General features: G+C 54.2%; 1 protein-coding gene across 1 annotated transcript in view; it reads left to right on the top strand.

Annotated features, from left to right (window-relative positions):
• The window catches only part of MAN2B2 (mannosidase alpha class 2B member 2), a 50999-nt gene that overhangs the window by 27589 nt on the left and 4429 nt on the right, over nucleotides 1-18981 (top strand). The window contains exons 10-17 of the mRNA XM_032135905.2: nucleotides 1856-1989; nucleotides 6312-6586; nucleotides 10661-10852; nucleotides 11343-11595; nucleotides 12436-12546; nucleotides 12650-12842; nucleotides 15630-15767; nucleotides 18788-18900. Of these exons, the coding sequence (XP_031991796.1) occupies nucleotides 1856-1989; nucleotides 6312-6586; nucleotides 10661-10852; nucleotides 11343-11595; nucleotides 12436-12546; nucleotides 12650-12842; nucleotides 15630-15767; nucleotides 18788-18900 (1409 nt within the window). The remainder of the gene's footprint in view (nucleotides 1-1855; nucleotides 1990-6311; nucleotides 6587-10660; nucleotides 10853-11342; nucleotides 11596-12435; nucleotides 12547-12649; nucleotides 12843-15629; nucleotides 15768-18787; nucleotides 18901-18981) is intronic.

Raw genomic sequence — 18981 nt, forward strand, 5'->3', positions numbered from 1 at the left:
AGTCCACATCACCCATGTTGCCCTTCCCCACGGTGAGAGCTCGGACAGGTGGCTTCAATCCTCCCAGCCTCTGTTTGCTCATCCGTGCAATGAGGAAGGGTTGGTGATGTTACAACAAGAGCCAGAAATAGCAGCTAACATGTTTTGAGCATTTACTAAGCTCAAAATACCCTTCATGCAGTATTGAATTTAATGCCTCACAAAATCTGTACAAAATAGGAATGGTTACTGTCCTCATTTTACAGCCGAGGAAACAGACTCAAGTTATATGCTAGCCCAGGGCCACTCGGGTAGGAAGGAGCAGAGCAGGGATTGAACCTGAACCCCGTGCTGCCCAGCCTTGCAGAGAGTACGCCGGTGTCCTCAGGGGCCCGGTCCCTTCCTGGCTCCCGGCACTCCCTCCCGAACTCCACTTGGCTGAGATCACAGCAGGGCAGCCGTGGGACCAGCCTCTTTGACTGTGAGTTTTCCCATGTGTAGAGTGACTGATCACATGCCAGTGTGCCTGGGACTGAGGGGTTTCCAAACTGGGAAGATCCTGGACAAATGAAGACAGGTTGGCGGCCCTCTGCCCACATGAGACTTTTCTGTGCATAGGCCCCCAGGTCCCACCCACAGCTTGCACTTGGTCATCTTGCACTTCCTTCTTGTTTTTTGTTTTTTGAGACAGGGTCTCACTCTGTCACCTAGGCTGGAGTGCAGTGGTGCCAATCATGGGTCACTGCTGCGTTAGACTCCTGGGCCTGAGCGATTCTCCTGCCTCAGCCTCCCAAGTAGCTGGGACTCCAGGCATGCACCACCACACCTGGCTCATTGTTTTATTTTTATGTTTTTTGGAGAGACAGGGTCTTGCCGTGTTGCCAGGATGGTCTCTAACTCCTGGGCTCAAGTGGTCCTCCCACCTTGGTCTGTCAAAATGCTGGGATCACAGGCAAGAGCCACTGCGCCTGGCTGCCTTGTACTTCTTCGTGTCCCAGCTCTGGCTGCCCACTGCCCTAGCATCTAACATGCCCTTCCCCTCCCGTCTCTGTCTGTGTGTAATCCCATCCAACCTGCAGGCTCTGGAAGGCCCCCTGGCCTCAGGAACACCAGCCAGGTGGAAGAGACAGTGGCAGATGTGGAGCTCTCAGCTGGGGTATGGCTTCACTGCCAGGTGGGGCCTTTTGAAGAGCTGTCATTCCAATGAACACACAGGAGAGGCTTCCCCAAGCTGTGAATAGGTAGAGAAGACCAGGAAAGGTGTCCCTGGCAGAGGGAGCAGCCCAGGCAGAGGCAGGGAGGCTGGAAGTATGTGCTGGGTTCGGGGATCCAGGAGTTCTCAGGTGTGGCCAGAGCTCACACACATGGGCTGGTAGGATGCAACAGAAAAATAGGCCAGGTCCTCATCACAGGGGCCTAAAATGCCAGGCTAGGCAATGGACTTGACCCTCTGGGCTCCAGAGAATTCTCTGGTGGCTCACAGTGCCCAGCACTCAAAGCTTTGGAGCCAGGCCTTAGAAGCTGGGTCACCTTGGGCAGGTGGCTGTACTTCTCTGGACCTGTTTCCTCATCAGTAAAATGGGCCGATAGAGATGTGTGAGGAGCAAATAGAACCTCAGTTCTCCAGGGCGACACGGACACTTTATGTTCCGAGCCCCTCCGCCTGCCCTGCCCTGGAAGCCAGACTGCAGAACGCAGCCCACGCTGTGTCTGTGGGAAACACCTGTTGGCCTGCCCCCTTCCCGGCTCCCCTGGGAGTTCTGGAGGGCTGCGTCTCACCTGCCTCAGTTTCCCTCGTACTGAGGGGCACCCAGTGAGCACCCCATTCCAGAAGGTGAGTCACATGGCACAAGCAAAGCCTCCTCTCTGTGTGCAGGTGCAGGGCCTGCAGGACATTTTGCCTCGGTCTACAACCCGCTGGCCTGGACGGTCACCACCATCGTCACCCTGACTGTTGGTTTCCCTGGAGTCCGCGTCACAGATGAGGCGGGCCACCCAGTGCCCTCGCAGGTAGGGACACGATATCCTGCTGGAGGGGCCCTGGCTGCTTGCTGAGCCTGCTCTGGGCTGGGCACATTGTCTCTTCCGACCCTGTAAGGGAGGCCTTCTCGCCTTTGTTTTACAGAAGAGGAAACTGAGGCTCAGAGAAGCAAAAGGGTTTTTTTTTCCCAACACCACCCAATTCTCCACTTTTCTGACACCAACTGAGTGTCCTAAAATCAATTCATTCCTGAACTAAGTACCTGGAGTGAGCACAGACCCCCCAGATTAGGGGCCTAATCTCACAAGACCCCTAATTTCAGACACCAGCCACAAATGGGGTTCCCAGGCTACCATACGTGTGTCCTCCTGACTGAATTCTGGGGTTCCCATGATACACACACACACACAAGTTTGATAATTCATTAGAACAACTCACAGAACTCAGACATGTGCCATACTTACCATGACATTTTTGTTAGAAAGGGTACAACTGGCTGGGTGCGGTAGCTCACGCCTATAATCCCAACACTTTGGGAGGCTGAAGCGGGTGGATCACCCGAGGTCAGGAGTTCGAGACCAGCCTGGCCAACATGGTGAAACCCCGTCTCTAACTAAAAGGACAAAAATTAGCCAGGCATGGTGGCACGCACTGGTATAAAAATTGGGAGGCTGAGGCGGGAGAATCGCTTTAACCTGGAAGGCAGAGGTTGCAGTGAGCTGAGACCGCACCACTGCACTCCAGCCTGGGCAACAAGAGTGAGACTCCATCTCAAAGTAAAAAGAAAGAAAGGGTACAACTCAGGGACAGCTGCAGGGAGCAGAGCACTGGCGAGGTGGAAGCAGGGAGGGCCTAGCATCCCAGCCCTCTAACCCAGGCTCGCTTCCTTGGGAGCAGCCCCCTCCTGAAGCCACCTATGGGCCTTGCCAGAAGGCACCTCAACAGCATAAGCTCAGATAAGGTTGGAAGGGGCTTGTTATGAACTTTAGAAGACACTCCTATCACTCAGGAAGTCCCAATGGTTTTAGGAACTCTGTGGCAAGAGCTGCAGACAAAGACCAAATCTATCTATGTTTACTGTACCACACAGAGTCCCTGAGGTCACACAGCTGGGAGATGGCAAACTCCCAACCTCCAAACCTTTCTTGGTCAATCAAAGCCGTGGTTCGAGTGAAAGTGTGACAGCCTGCCCTTGTAGGAAGACATCACCCAGGGACACACAGCCGTTGAAGGCAATTGGATCTACCCAGCGGACTGATACTGGGCTTGGGGCATCCAATGTGGCCAGAAGCCAAGGGCCATCTGTGTCATCATCCCTGTCATCCCCTCGTGTACTCGGAGGCCTGCTGAGACTAAGGGACTGGTCAAAGTCCCCCAGCGAGGGAGAGGTGGAGCAGGCTTCACATTCAAGCCCCACCAGCTGTGAACTGAGCCTTCCCCTGCGCCCAGGCCTGGTACTGTGCCCAGCACTAATGGGGTCACGCTATGGGAGATAAGGGCCTCATCTGTCTCAGCCTGCTTGGGCTGCTATGACAAAGAATCAAAGTATCTTAGACTACATGGCTTAAATGACAGACATTTATTTCTCACAGTTCTGGAGGCAGGAAGATCAAGGTGCCAGCATGGCCGGGTTCTGTTGAGGGCCTCTTCCTGGTTGCCATCTTCCTGTGTGTCCTCACATGGCACAAGAGGCTGAGGGAGCTCTCTGAGGTTTTTTTTACAAGGGCACTAATCCCATTCTTGAGGGCTGCACCCTCTTGACCTAATCACCTCCCCAAGGCCCCACCTCCAAGTAATGGCTTAGAATCCGGACGTCAGCCATTTGAGGGAACACAGATATTCAGTCTGTGGCATCACTCATGCCGCGTGGGAGTTAGGAGGTGGCACAACTGTTGTGCCCTGCTTACACTTTTTAAGACCATTTTTAGTGTCAATTTTCCTTTTTTTTTTTGAGACAAAGTCTCACTCTGTCATGCAGGCTGGAGTGCAGTGGTGCAATCACAGCTCACTGCAGCCTCGACCTCCCAGGCTCAAGCGATTCTCCCACCTCAGCCTCCTGATAGCTGGGACCACAGGTGCACACCACCACACATGGCTAATTTTTTTGTTTGTTTTTTGGTAGAGGCAGGGTCTCACTATGTTGCCCAGGCTGGTCTCAAACTCCTGGCCTCAAGCAATCCTCCCACTTTGACCTCCCAAAGAGCTGCAATTACAGGCATGAGCCACCACACCAGGCCTGTTCACACTCCTGTTCGCTGGGCCCCCTTGTATAGGCTGATCCCTAGAAGGGCCTCACGTGTGGGAAGCTTTCCCTCACTCTCCTGCCTTTGGGAATATTTGTGATCTAATATGAATTTCCACCCTGGCATGTGGGCAAGCCTTCAGGAATCTTAAAGGGGTGCTTTAATGGAGGTGCCGATATTAGGGATGGGGCCGGACTGCCTCTCTCCACACCACCTAGACACCCTACGTGGGTCAGGCCAACTCCAGTTCCAAAGGGCGCCAGACACACCACCCAGCTGACCCTTCTTGGGGAGGTGGAGGAGGGGGTGGCATCACTCATTCACTCAGCAAAGCTCCCGAATGCCCATCCTGGGCCCAGCCCTGGGCTGGGTGCTGGGCCCCTGGACCTGAGCGAGGCCAAGCCCCATCCCAGGACACAGATGTGGATGGTGACGGTGTGGAGTGGTGGCTCAGGAGCCAAGGGAGGGGCCTCAGCTGGAACTGAGACGTGGGAGGAGTTTGTCCAGCACAGGGAGAGGCGAGGGGAGGGGATGGGTCTGAGCAGAACCCCACACCCCCGTTCCCCACTCAGAGGCAGCATCCGTTAAGAGTAGATTCCTTCAACATACATTTCTGGAGCTCCTACTGTCTGTCAGCCCCTGTTCTAGGCGCTGGGGATGGTGTACTAACCAAACAGACACAAATCCCACTGCCTGGGGTGGCTGGGGGCGGGGGGCATCTATTCCAGTAGGGGAGACAGGTGATAAGTAAAATAAGAAAAATATGGAATATGATAGGCGATGACCACCATGAGGGGGACAGTCACTAGAGCAAGTTGCAGGGGCTGGGGACACATTTTAAATAGGTGGGCCAGGCCGCATCAATGCGGGATCAGGCAGACAGGGAACAGGTGTCTGCTGTATTTGGGATAAAGGCTGGGTTGGGGGGCGTGTACACCATTATTGGGCTTGCTAATAGGGCCCTCCAAAAGGCCTCCCCACTGGGGCACAGGAACTGAGGGGGCGCAGTGCCCTCCTCCAGCCTGCCTCCCCAAATCAGACACCTTGGAGGTGAGCAGAGGCCAGGAGGGTTAACCTGGAAAAGTCCCTCCACATGGGGATGAGAAGATTGGGGGATGGCCCCTCCCAGGAGAAGGTAGTCCAGGTGGAGGGCACAGCGTGGCACAGGCTCAGAGGCAGGAAAGGGCAGGAGTGTCAGGAAGGAAGGGTTGGTGATGCTGGAGCCCCAAGGGCCAGAGGGCAGAGCAAGGTCACTGCAGGGAGGAGGCTGGGTCCCAGAGGAGGCTTCCTTCCCCGATTGCAGCAGACAAGAGTCTCGAAAAGCTCGCTTTGGTTGCTGCAGTGGATGGGTTGGTAGTCACAGGAGTGGATGTGGGGACAGCAGTGCAGATGCTGGGCAGTTACCTAGGGAGGGGCCACAGCAGCTGTGACCAGGCAGAGGCCACAGGGAAGGGAGATGAGAGGCCTCAAGAAGGCGGTGGGGGGCCTTGGTGGTGGGTGGGAGTGGCTGGAGGGTGGAGGATGGGGGTGCCTGGGGGATGGGGAAGGGGAGTGACTGAGGGATGGGATGACTAGGGGGTCGGGGTGGAGAGAGCTGGACAGCAGGGAGCAGAAGGTGCAGAGTAGGTGCTGGAAGGGTCATCGTTGGATGGGGATGCTGGGGGGAACAGGTGTGGGTGGGATGGGGTAGCTGGTGAGGTCAGCTGTGGACCTCCAGGTGGAGGCGTCAAGCAAGAAGCTGTATTCGTGGATCTCAGGTTCCAGAAGAGGTCAGTGGATTTGGGTTTGCTTTTGGGAGTCATCACTTTTGTTGATGAAGGGTGATTAAAGGAGCCGGGGGTGTTCAGGAGCTCCCAGTTCAGGAGCTGGGAGTAAGAGAAGCTTTGGGGACCCCAAGAACCAGCTATCTTCAGGTCACTGAAGGGTTCTCACAGGACTGATGTGGTTTGTGGGGGTCCAAGGGGAGAAAGCCAGACTGGGGGCAGGGAGGAGAACTCAGCAGGATCCGAGAGATGGAAAGACACTGCTGCCTCAGCAGGTAGTGAGCATCCCATTCCAGAAAGTGTGTGAGCTGACAGTTAACAAGTCTCATCCTGCTGGCCTTGCAGATCCAAAACTCAACAGAGACCCCATCTGCGTATGACCTGCTTATTCTGACCACAATCCCAGGCCTCAGTTACCGACACTACAGCATCAGACCCACTGCAGGGGCCCAAGAGAGCACCCAGGAGCCGGCTGCCACTGTGGCCAGCACCCTTCAATTTGGCCGCAGGCAGAGGAGACGCACCAGACATGCAGGCAGGTACTTGGTGCCTGTGGCAAACGACTGCTACATTGTGCTGCTCGACCAGGATACCAACCTGATGCACAGCATCTGGGAGAGGTAAGGTGCAGCCATTGCTGTCTCTGAGGCACAGGCATGCCTGGAGCTTGGGCATGTCAGGCCTCTACCTGGATTCTCCATTTGCTCACTTGCCTGGGGGAAGGACAGATGGTGGTGAAATCCCTTCCTGCTATTGTGATCTTTAATTTTAGAAGTGTGAGCCTGGGCCAGTGCAGGAAAGGCTTGCTTATACTTTTTCATTCCAGGGCTGTTGATCCAGAGAAAAAAATGAGCATTGAGGGACTCACTCTAGGAAAAAAAATTATTGTTATCCACTTTTTTTTTTTAATTTAGAGAAACAAAATCTCTGTTCAGTAAATAGTGTTACTGTCTTTAAAGCAGGACGGGACTTTCAAAGTCATCTAATCCCACCCACCCACCTGTCTACTTACCCATCTATTCACCCACCCACTTATCTACCCGCCCAGTTATCCATCCATCCGTCCATCCATCCACCCAATTATCTACCCACTCATCCATCCACCCACCCACTTACCCATCCATCCATCCATCTACCTACCCACCCATTCATCATCCATCCATCTACCCACTCACCTATGTACCTACCCATTCATCCATCGATCCACTCACCCAACCACCCATTCATTCATTCATTCATTCATGTATTCATTCAGCAGCTATTTGTGGACATCAGAGTGGGCAGCTGACCTCCCAAGAAAGACCTCGTGGCTGGTTTATCCTTCCTAGGCCACGTCCGGTGCAGTCTTCATCAGGCCCAGCTGCCTCTGCCAGAATACTCACCTTGTCTCCTGATGTGACCTCCTAACCGAGAGGAGTACATGGCAGAAAGTGAGGGGACAGGAAAGGGGAGAGGGGAGACAGAAGAAGAGGAGGGAGAGAAGAAGGGAGAGGGGCATTTGTACTGAGGTGGGTATCAGGGGAGCTCAGCTCAAGGTCACTGTCAGCAGCTCCCTGCCCACAGAGCTCCAGGACTTCTCTGGGAATGGGCCCCCAGTCAGGTCTATCCTCATCTTCCCCCAGTGGCTCCTGAGGGAAAGCGGGGCAGGTGCAGGGGTGACAGCAGCCAGCATGGGTGGCTGGCAAGGGGGGAGTTGGGCAGAGGAGCTGCAGAAATGGGAGCAACCCCAGCATGGTCCAAGCCTGCCAGGTTAGGCCAGGAGAGGCAGAATGTGCCCTGCCCCTTCCTCACTCAGGCCCCATGCCCCCTCTGTACATGCCCCTTAGGGCAGGCCACGGACCCCACATGCCTAAGCCAGGGTCCCACCCGGCATTTCCAGCACTGGAGTTCAGGCTGTCCTGTCCCATTCATGGCCCTGTCTGTCTCTCTTGCTTTTGAACTCCAGTGAGGACAAAGGAGTTCTTATTAGGCTCCCAAAACCCCACCAGGGGTAAGCCTTGCAAAACCAGTGCCGTCACCTGAGCAGAAAGGAGGAGCTGTTGGTATTCAGAGTAGGGGCCATCTGGAGACAACACCTGGGGCCAGGCCTCAGGCCTCGAAGGGCATAGGGGAGGTTGTTCCATAGGAAGGAGACTGCCTGTGCAGAGGCCTGGGGTGGGAAGCCAAGGGTGCGGACACCAACCCCAGGGCAGTGTGGGTTGAAGGGAGCGCTTTTGTTCCTTATATAATAGCTTGACTGAGATGCACTTCACAGACCACACAATTCACCCATTGAATTTTTTTTTTTTTTTGAGACGGAGTCTCGCTCTTTCACCCAGGCTGGAGTGCAGTGGCGTGATCTCGGCTCACTGCAGGCTCCGCCCCCCGGGGTTCACGCCCTTGTAGCTGGGACTACAGGCGCCCGCCACCTCGCCCGGCTAATTTTTTTTGTATTTTCAGTAGAGACGGGGTTTCACCGTGTTAGCCAGGATGGTCTCGATCTCCTGACCTCGTGATCCGCCCGCCTCGGCCTCCCAAAGTGCTGGGATTACAGGCGTGAGCCACCGCGCCCGGCAATTCAGTGGTTTTTGGTGCATTCACAGAGTTGTGCAGCCATCACCACAATCGATTTTAGAACGTTTTCATTAGTCCAGAAAGAAACCTCAGGCTGTTGAGCAGTCACTCCCCATCTTCCCCTCCCCAACGGGCCCTGGCAGTCCTAGTCTATTTCTGTCTATATGGATTTACCTGTTCATACAATATGTGGTCCTTTTGCAACTCACTTCTTTCACTTTGCATATTTTCTTTTTTCCCCCTTTTTTATTGATTGATTGATTGAGAGAGTCTCACTCTGTAATCTAGGCTGGAGTGCAGTGGCACAATCATGGCTCACTGCAGCCTCAACCTCCTCTGGGGCTCAAGTGATTCTCCCACCTCATCCTCCTGAGTAGCTGGGATTACATGTGCATACCACCACACCCAGCTAATTTTGGTGTTTTTTGTAGAGATGGTGTTTCACCATGTTGCCCAGGCTGGTCTCAAACTCCTGAGCTCAAGTGATACACCTGCCTCAGCTTCCCAAAGTGCTGGGATTACAGGCGTGAGCCACCATGCCCAACCCACTTAGCAGGTTTTCAAGGTTCATCAGTATCGTAGCACGTATCAGTACTTCGTTCCTTTTCATGGCTGAATGCTATTCCATCGCATGTATGTACCACATTTTGTTCATCCGTTCTTTAGTTGATGGACGTTTGGGTTGTTTCCACGTTTTAGCTACTATCAATAATGCTGCTCTGAACATTCACGTACAAGTTTTTGTGTGGACGTACATTTTCATTTCTCCTGGGTACATAGCTAGGAGTAGAATTACTCAGTCATAAGCTAACTCTATGTTTAACTCTTTGAGGAACTGCCAGACCGTTTTCCAAAGCGGCTGCACCATTTTCTGTTCCTCCCAGCAGCGGATGAGGGTTCCGATTTCTTCACATCCTCGCCCACACTTGTTATTTTCTGTCTTTTCAATTATAGCCATTCTCGTGGGCGAGAAGTGGCATCTCATGATGGTTTTGATTTGCATTTCCCTGCTAACTAATGGTGTTCAGCATCTCTTCATGTACTTACTGGTCACTAGCATATCTTCTGTGGTGAGATGTGTCTTTAGATCCTTTACCTATTTTTAAATTGGCTTGTCTTTTATTATTGAGTTGTAAGAGTTCTTTATATATTCTAGCTACAAGTCCCTTGTCAGATTTATGATTTGCAAATCCCTCCTCCCATTCCGTGGCTTGTCTTTTTACTCTTTTGATGGCCCCTGGGGGAGCTTTTTAAAAGGATGGTGCGGGGAAGGGGTCCAGGGCCAGAGGCCTCAATTCTTTTCTTTCTCCTCCTCCACCAGCACTCAGTAGAACCCTCCACAGCCTGCCTCCCTTTCCTTCCCCATCCTCACCACGATCCCACAGAGAAGTGGGTGCGGAGGCCATCCACCTCACTGTCCGCCCACAGCCAGGCCAGACTCAGATACAAATACATCACTTGTGCACTTGGTTAAGACAAAGATTGCATTTTACAGTTAAAATACTTGACCCCCTCCTGCTCTTCTCCCATCCTCTGTCCTAACGCAAACATCCTAATAGAAGGGAGGGAGCACAGAATTTAAAGCTGGGGCTGAATTTGAGTTCTGGCTTGCACACTTCCTAGATGTGCGATCTTGGGTGCGTGATGTCACAACTTCCAGCTTCGGATGCCTCGGGAGTGGGATGGGTTAATAGTCCCTGCCCTTGGGGGTTGGGAGAATTTAACCAGGTGAAGTCAGTGAAGGCTCTGGCCCATGACATGGGGTCTGTACACATGGGTGTACTGCTGGGCAGCTCAGAGTCAGCATGACAAAAGCCCGTTCCTGCACTGGTTTCACTTGCAGACCACCGCCTGGGTGAGCCAGTTCCACCTCTTGGGGGTGCCCTCTGCTGACGGCTCACGGTTCCTGTCTGCAGGCTCTGTCCCTCTCCTCCTTTGTGACCCGTTCTGGGACAGGATGGAGTCTGAGGCCACACTGGCTGTGGGTGGGGTCACAGGGCTTCTAGATGAGCTGAGTCACATGGCCTCGTGAGTGCTACGCAGGCCACTCAGATGGCGTCTGGAGAGAGAAGCTTGCCAGCCGGTGTCTGTGAGACCTTGTGCAGGATGAGAATGACATCTTCTCTCTCCTGCCTCTGCAGACAGAGCAAACGAATGGTGCGCGTGACCCAGGAGTTCCTGGAGTACCACGTCAACGGGGATGTGAAACAGGGCCCCATTTCCGATAACTACCTGTTCACACCGGGCAAGGCCGCGGTGCCTGCGTGGGAAGCTGTGGGAATGGAGATCGTGGCGGGACAGCTTGTGACTGAGATCCGGCAGTACTTCTACAGGTGCTTCCCCCCGGGGTGACCCCCACAGCCCGGCACACAGTCAGCGCACGCGTGCAGGCAGCTCAGTGAACGAGGGTCTGTCTTTGCTCTGAACCCCAGCTCTTGGGCCGTGCTTGACACGTGGTTTGATGAAGAAATGAATTGCTCTGGTGTCTGCATGCTGGCTGCGTTTGCATGTGGTGTCACGTTGGTTGGGAGCTAAGTTCAGAGCTGGGAGAGAGACCCACAGACCCTGGGGCCCACAGAGCACCTGTTCTTCCATGATCAGAGCAGACGTAAGGCAGGCCCAGCATGGCAGCCCTGCGGTGTCGGGGAACCAGGCTGCTCCCAGCCGCTCGGGGTCCTGGGTGGTGCTATTGTCCACATGGCCCAAGAAGGCTCCCTGCCTTTCGGCCCTACCCTGCCCTGCCCACATGAAGGAAGGGAAGGAAAAAGGAAGCATCTAGCAGGTTCCTGGAGCTTTACTTACTGATGCTCCCTTCTCCTCCAGGAACATGACAGCACAGAATTACACGTATGCAATCCACTCCCGGCTCACCCATGTGCCACAGGGCCATGACGGGGAGCTGCTCTGCCACCGGATAGAGCAGGAGTACCAAGCCGGCCCCCTGGAGCTGAACCGCGAGGCTGTCCTGAGGACCAGCACTAACCTAAACAGCCAGCAGGTCATCTACTCAGACAACAATGGCTACCAGATGCAGCGGAGGCCCTACGTTTCCTATGCGAACAACAGCATCGCCCGGGTATGCCCTGCGATGCCCACAAGGCACACTCCCAATGGCGCCTTTCCTGGACCCGTTAAGCGTCAACTTGCAGCAGTAGAGGCCAGTAGAGGCCTCCAGTGAGAATATTTTTTTCCCTTTTTTTAAGATGGAGTCTCACTCTGTCACCCAGGCTGGGGTGCAATGGAGCGATCTCGGCTCACTGCAACCTCTGCCTCCCAGGTTCAAGCCATTCTCCTGCCTCAGCCTCCCGAGTAGCTGAGATTACAGCCGCCTGCCGCCATGCCCAGCTAATTTTTATATTTTTAGTAGAGATGTGGTTTCACTATGTTGGCCACGCTGGTCTCGAACTCCTGACCTCAGATGATCCGCCCACTTCGGCCTCCCAAAGTGCTGGGATTACAGGAGTGAGCCACCACACCCGGCCTCCAGAGAGAATTCTTTTAAAGCCTGTGTGTCTGCCCGTTCAGGGCTTGAGCGTGCAAGCTGTGAGTCAGACTGGTATCAGACTGGTGTCTGAATTCTGGTGCTACCACAGACAAGAATGGTATGTGCCTTGGCTTGTGCCTCAGTTTCCTCTCCTGTAAAATGGCTGCTTCATCAAAGGGTCATTCTGAGGACCCATGAGATGATGCATGGCCAGGGCTTGGCCAGGGCCTGCACCCACGTCAGCTGGGCCGTATGTTAGGAAGCCACAGAGCTGGTGTCTGAACCCCAGTCTGTTGGTCTCCAAAGTCAGGGTCCCAGCCCCATGCTGCTGCTGTGTCTATGGGGAGCACTAGCTGGGGTGGCCAGAGGGTGATGCCTGACCTACCTTGCCATTCGCCCCAATCGCCCACCTGGGGATGTTTCTGTCTGCAGAATTACTACCCCATGGTTCAGTCGGCCTTCATGGAGGATGACAAAAGCAGGCTTGTGTTGCTGTCGGAGCGGGCACATGGCATCTCCAGCCAAGGGAACGGGCAGGTGGAGGTAGGAGGCACGGTCTGTCCCGCAGGAGGCACGGTCTGTCTCGCAGCCCCCCACAGGCATGCCCAGGTGCAAGCCGGGCCTCTCGGACAATGCCTTCCCGCAGGTCATGCTCCACCGGCGGCTGTGGAACAACTTCGACTGGGACCTGGGCTACAACCTCACGCTGAACGACACCTCAGTCGTCCACCCAGTGCTCTGGCTTCTACTGGGATCCTGGTCCCTCACCACTGCTCTACACCAGAGGAGCGCAGTGGCACTGCAGCACAGGCCCGTGGTGCTGTTCGGAGACCTGGCCGGTAAAGGGGCGCCCTTTCAGAGTAACATCATCACTGCCCCAGCACCAGCCGGGCCAGGGCGGGCCTTGGGAGGGGCCTGTGCCCTCATGAATCTGGGCAGCTTTTGAGCAGGAAGCGACCTCAGGGACCTCTAGCCCAAGCCCCTCATTTAACAGATGGGCAAACTGAGGGCAAACAGCGGCTTACTTAAGATCATACAACTAGTAGGTACAGAGCTGGGACTCACCCATTTCACCATATGCCTCTTCCCTGTGTCTTCTCCATTTTCTTCTCTGATGTATCTTCTCCTTTCTTAATATGACATTATGTCACCATGTCACTTTAGGTCTGGAGGCTTAGCATTTAAAAGACTGGTTTGTTAGCTGGGCATGGTGGCACATGCCTGTAATCCCAGCTACTCGGGAGACTGAGGCAGGAGAATCGCTTGAACCCGGGAGGCAGAGGTTGCAGGGAGATGAGATTGCACCGTTGCACCCCAGCCTGGGTGGCAGAGCGAGACTGTGTCTCAAAAGTAAAAATAAAAGACAAGTTTGGTCTGAATCTAGGTGTGCCGTCACCAGGTGGGGGTATTTCTAATCTATAGGATAACCTGAAGGACTTATTCTGTACCTCCACTGACGTTTCTGTAGATCAGATCAACAACCATGTAGTTCTGTGTCTCTATAAAGTAGCAGAACATGAGAAACAGTAAACAATGATTACATCTAAAGATGGTCTTTTGGAGCTGTAAGACCTAGATACAATTTGCTGCCATTCTCACTAATCCTTAAACTCTTTTCTTTTTCTACTAACCTATGGAGGTTTTGATTAGCATGTGCTTTTAAGGTTCTCCCGGCTTTGGTTTTAGAGCCAGAACCTTCCCAGGGCAGTAGCAAGCAGGTAGGCTGTCCCTCACCCATGCAACAAGCATATACCGAGCACTTGCAATGTGTCTGTGCCATGCACTGGAGACGCAGAAGAGCAGCCCCTGATCCAGGAGAGTGTTCCTGGGCTGCTGGACAGGCGAGGCGTGCTCGTATAGAGCCAGGATTCAGGGTGGAGAAGGAGCCATGCCATAGAGGGCCTGGTGTTTCTTGGGTGTGGAGGAGTGTGAGACCACAGCTGGGAGGTCAGGGATCAGGTCCAGGGGGTGTCAATTAAGGTTCTTTGGAAGTAACGGAGCCTGAAGGGGCAGCTATTTGGGCAAAGCCCGGAGAAGCTCGTGGAATCTAACGAGGAACTGGACACAAAGTCCAGAGAGGCACGGGGCAGGGCAGCTCTGGGCATCTCAGGAGCAGAGGCTCACAGCCACGTCTCCCAGGACTGCCATTGAGCCACCTCTGGTTCCCATGCTTCAGATTCCCAGAAGAGGAAATCTGATTGGCTTAGCAGGGTCAGGTTCTGCTCCCAGACCAGTCAGTGGTTCCTTCTGGGTAGCTGGGGCTTTTCCTGCAAAGGGAGATGAGGCCGTGTCTGAGAAAGCCCCATGGCTGTTGTCAGCTCCATCGCCCCTGGCCTCGCTCTGGTCTCTGTTGGCTGCAAGTAAGGGAAACCCAACTTGAACTAGCTGAGCCCCCAAGGGGAGTGTATGGTGAGGCCCACATAACCAAGGGAAGGGCAGGGTGTAATTGGGCCTCAGGGCCTGGAGCCCTCGTGAAGCTGTCCCTGTTCATCTCTCACCTGCACTTCTCTCCGTCTGCAGACGCTCCTTCACCTCCCACCTGGATGTGAATCTGAACAGCTCTGGGGCTGCTCTCAAAGAACAGCTCTGTCCGCCCCACTCAAAAGGACCTAAGACTTGGACTTTACAGTTCCGAGTGCAAAAGTCCTAGGGAAAGATTCTGATTGGTCCTACTGGGGTCAGGTGACCCATGCCTGGACCAATCAGCATGGCCTGGGGTATTGAAAGAAGATGGTAGCTCCAGCTGAACATCTATACTTGGAAGGAGTAGGGGCCGAGGTGCCTTCTGAGCAGAGAGACCAGTAGATGACAAAACAGGGGTGGAACTGGCATCCCAGATCTTGAGTAGAAAACAGGGTTCTGGCTGGACACAGTGGCTCACACTTGTAATCCCAGCACTTTGGGAGGCCAAGGCGGGAGGATCACTTAAGCCCAGGAGTTTAAGACTAGCCTGTGAGACCCTGTCTCTACAAAAAAATTTTTAAAAATTGGCCAGGGTGGTGGTCCATAGTCCCAGCTACTTGGGAGGCTGAGGTGGGAGGATAGTTTGAGCTCAGGAGTTTGAGACTGCAGTGAGCTGTGATTGCACCACTGCACTCTGGCCTGGGTGACAGAGCAAGTCCCAGGAAGGAAGGGAGGGAGGGAGGAAGGAAGGAAGGAAGGGAGGGAGGGAGGGAACGGAAGGGGAAGGGAACAGAAGGGAGGGGAGGGGAGGGAAAAGAAAAGAGAGGGAGGGACGGAAGGAAAGAAGGGGGGAAGGAAGGAAGGAAGGAAAAGGAAGGAAGGAAGGGAGAGAGAAAAGAGGGCTGTGCATGAACTTGCCTTGTTATCTTGAATAAGCTTTATGCCCTCGGCTTTCTTTCCTCGTCTCTAGTTTGAGATGGCTAGGCTGAGGAGAGTCAGGGTCCTCCCAGCTCTTAAGCTCTATGGTCTGAGCAAAGGCAGAGAAGTGGAAACCTGGGGAGTTGGGAGCACAGACACTTCGGGCTGGTGTGGGATAAGCTACCCACAAGGATGCATGGGAGGTGGCTGGCAGGGGCAGGAGCATATAATGTGCAGAGCCCTGAGTGCCAGGAGGAGGAGTTGAGCCCCAAACCCTCTCCTGACTCTGTCCATCTGCCTTGCAGGGACTGCGCTGAAGCTCCCAGGACCCCAGCAGCAAGAGGCCGTGACGCTGCCCCCGAATCTTCACCTGCAGATCCTGAGCATCCCTGGCTGGCGCTACAGCTCTAACCACACGGAGCACACTCAGAATCTCCGGAAAGGTGAGGCAGGTGCCCTGGGGTCTCAGACCCACTCCTCCCTCCCTGAGTCAAACAGGCCACTGGGCCCACCACCAGACAGGGGCTCACCTTGGAGCTATCATGGCTCTGCAAGGTCACCTGGTCCCTAATCTGGCACATGGGGAGAGTGAGGCCCAGGGAGAGTCAGTGATCAGTCACTTGGCAAGCTGGAGGTGAGGCGGGCCTGGCCCCCAGCCCTGTGACCCCAGCCCATTCTGAATGGATCCGTCTCAGCCCGCCCCCACCCAACTGAGACTAAGGAACTAGTTAAAGTCCCCCTGACCCTCAGGGGTACCTGCCAGTCCTGTTTCTTCCAGGGAGACCTCCTGGTGCCTCCAAACACCCAAATTCCCACCCATCCTCCGAGCTCAGGCAGCCTAACTCTTGGGAGCTTCCACCCACTCATTCAACAGCATGTCTCGTGCCAGGCTCCAGGGAATGAGCAGTGACCAAGGTGGGCAAGGTCCTGGCTCTCTGAGCACTTGGTCTAGAGCGGAAGCAGTCAAGTCACCAGGCAGTAATGACAAGGACAAGAGGAATCCCCCTGCACAGCATGATGGGGAGAGCTCCCCGAGGAGGTGACACCTCCTGGGAACCGACTTGTCCTGTGGCCAGAGCCCCAGCTGCACCTTCTCTGCCCCCTCTACACCATGAGCAGCAGAAAGGCAGGGTGGGACTGTGCCTCGGCCATCCTCAGGTCCCCAAGGCCTGGCACACCTGCAGAATTAAGAATAGGAGGAAAAGGGTGGGGCGCAGTGGCTCATACCTGGAATCCCAGCACTTAGGGAATCCGAGGCAAGCAGATTGCTTGAGCCCAGGAGTTTAAGACCAGCCTAGGCAGCATAGGAAGACCCTGTCCCTATAAAAATAAAAATAGAAAAGTTCTCTGGTCATGGTGGCATGTGCCTGAGCCTGCTTTCCCAGGCACCTGCAGCCCCCTTGTGAAATGGGATCCCTCACCATTCCTGCTGTGCGGGACACAGGAGGCCTTCCCTGACTTTGGAGCTGGAAGCCCTCACCACCACACCAGGAGATGCGGAAGCACTTTCACAAACCTCTTGGCTTTTGTGATCTTGGGCAGCCATTCCCCTCTGCCATTCTGAAAACCAGCTACCCCATAGCCCCATGATAGCTTCTTAAAAATGGGCCAGGCGCGGTGGCTCACATCTGTAATGCCAGCACTTTGGGAGGCCGAGGTAGCAGGATGACTTCAGGCCAGGAGTTCGAGACCAGCCTGGGCAACATAGCTAGACTCTGTCTCTACAAAAAATTAAAAAATTAGCCGGGTGTGGTGATGCTTACCTGTGGTCCCAGCTTCTCAGGAGGCTGAGGTGAGAGGATCACTTGAGGCCAGGAGTTCAAGGCTGCAGTGAGCTGTGATCATGCTACAGCACTCCAGCCTGGGCAACAGAGCAAGACCCTGTCTCTAAAAAAATTTCTTTTCTTTGAGACAGAGTTTCACTCTGTTGCCCACACTGAAGTGCAATGGTGCGATCTTGGCTCACTGCAACCTCCACCACCCAGGTTCAAGCAGTTCTCCTACCTCAGCCTCCTAAGTAGCTGGGATTACAGGCACCCACCACCATGCCCAGCTAATTTTTGTATTTTTAATAGAGAAGGGTTTCACTGTGTTGACCAGGCTGGTCTCGAACTCCTGACAGCAGGCAATCCGCCCTCCTTGGCCTCCCAAAGTGCTGGGATTACAGGTGTGAGCCACCACACACTGCCAAATTTTTATTTTTAATACTGATGCCTCAGTTCTAATCCCAGACAGATTGACTCAGTCAGTTTTGAGGCATAGCTGCAGAGCTGAGGTTCTACCATCCAGGGTTTAGGAAGCACCTGTGTTAACCACGTCCTCTTTCCAGGACCTTGAACTCAGTGCTTTTCCTCTGAGCCTCGGTCTTCCCATCTGTAAAACGGGAGCAATAGCAGTGAGCCTTTCTGAGTGGGAAGGTCAGGGATGGGACAGGAGATCACACACATCACATGGCAAATGACAGCATTATATCAGTCAGGGCGGCTGGCGTATGCTGCAGTAACAAAGAGCCCCGAACGCCCACCGTCTTAACAGTATATATTCATTTCTCCCCCATGCTGTGCATCCAGTGGGGTTAGCAGGAAGGTTTTTCTTGCTGTGGCCACCACGCCCCCAACTGATGGAGTTTGTATTGCAGCACGTGCTTCCTCACTCACCAAGGCAGGAAAAAGCTTCTGCCAGGAAGTACTGTCACTTCAGCTCACTTTGCGTTGGCCACAGAGGCCATGCAGCCTCCCCTGACTTCAAAGAGGGCAGGGTAGGAGAGACTGGAGTATTTGAGGACATGCCCCCATATGCCCACAGCAGTGGACGAGGATGGAAACATTGCAGCTGGTGTCATGGTGGGCAGCCTTACAGACGGCTAGACCTGGGTGGGAATCCTCCCTCTGCCGCGCACTAGCTGTATGCCTTGGGCACATGACTGCCCCTCTCTGAGCCTTGGTTTCCTTGTCGAGTGGGGGCCATGTCAGCTGTCTCACAGGGAGTGTATTAGTCTGTTCTCATGCTGCTCATAAAGACGTACCCAAGACTGGGTAGTTTATGAAGAAAAAAGGTTTAATGGACTCACAGTTCCACGTGGCTGGGGAGGCCTCACAATCATGGCAGAAGGCAAATAAGGAGCAAAGGCATGTCTTACATGGCAGCAGGCAAGAAAGCGTGTGCAGGGGAACTGCCCTTTACAAAATCATCAGATCTCATGAGACTTATCACTATCACAAGAACAGCACAGGAAAGACTCATCCCCATGATTCAATTACCTCCCATCAGGTCCCTCCCACAACATGTGGACGTTATGGGACCTACAATTCAAGATGAGATTTGGCTGGGGACACAGCCAAACCATATTGAGGAGGTTAAGAATAGGAAATGGAGCTGAGTGTGTAAAGCAGTGGTTATAGACTGGGGGCATTGGGGTTGGTTGATGAGGGTCTTCACTGCCACCTTCCTTCTGTCCCCAAAGGCCATCGAGGGGAAGCCCGGGCTGACCTCCACCGCATCCTCCTGCGGCTCCACCACCTGTATGAAGTGGGCGAGGACCCAGTCCTGTCTCAGCCAGTGACAGTGAATCTGGAGGTGAACTTCCCTACCCCCATCCAGACCATAAGCCAGGGAAGCAGACCCTAGGTGAAGCCCCAAGAAAGTGCCTTGGCAAAG

Source organism: Hylobates moloch, unplaced genomic scaffold, assembly GCF_009828535.3.
Source record: "Hylobates moloch isolate HMO894 unplaced genomic scaffold, HMol_V3 SCAFFOLD_17, whole genome shotgun sequence".
NCBI lineage: Eukaryota > Metazoa > Chordata > Mammalia > Primates > Hylobatidae > Hylobates > Hylobates moloch.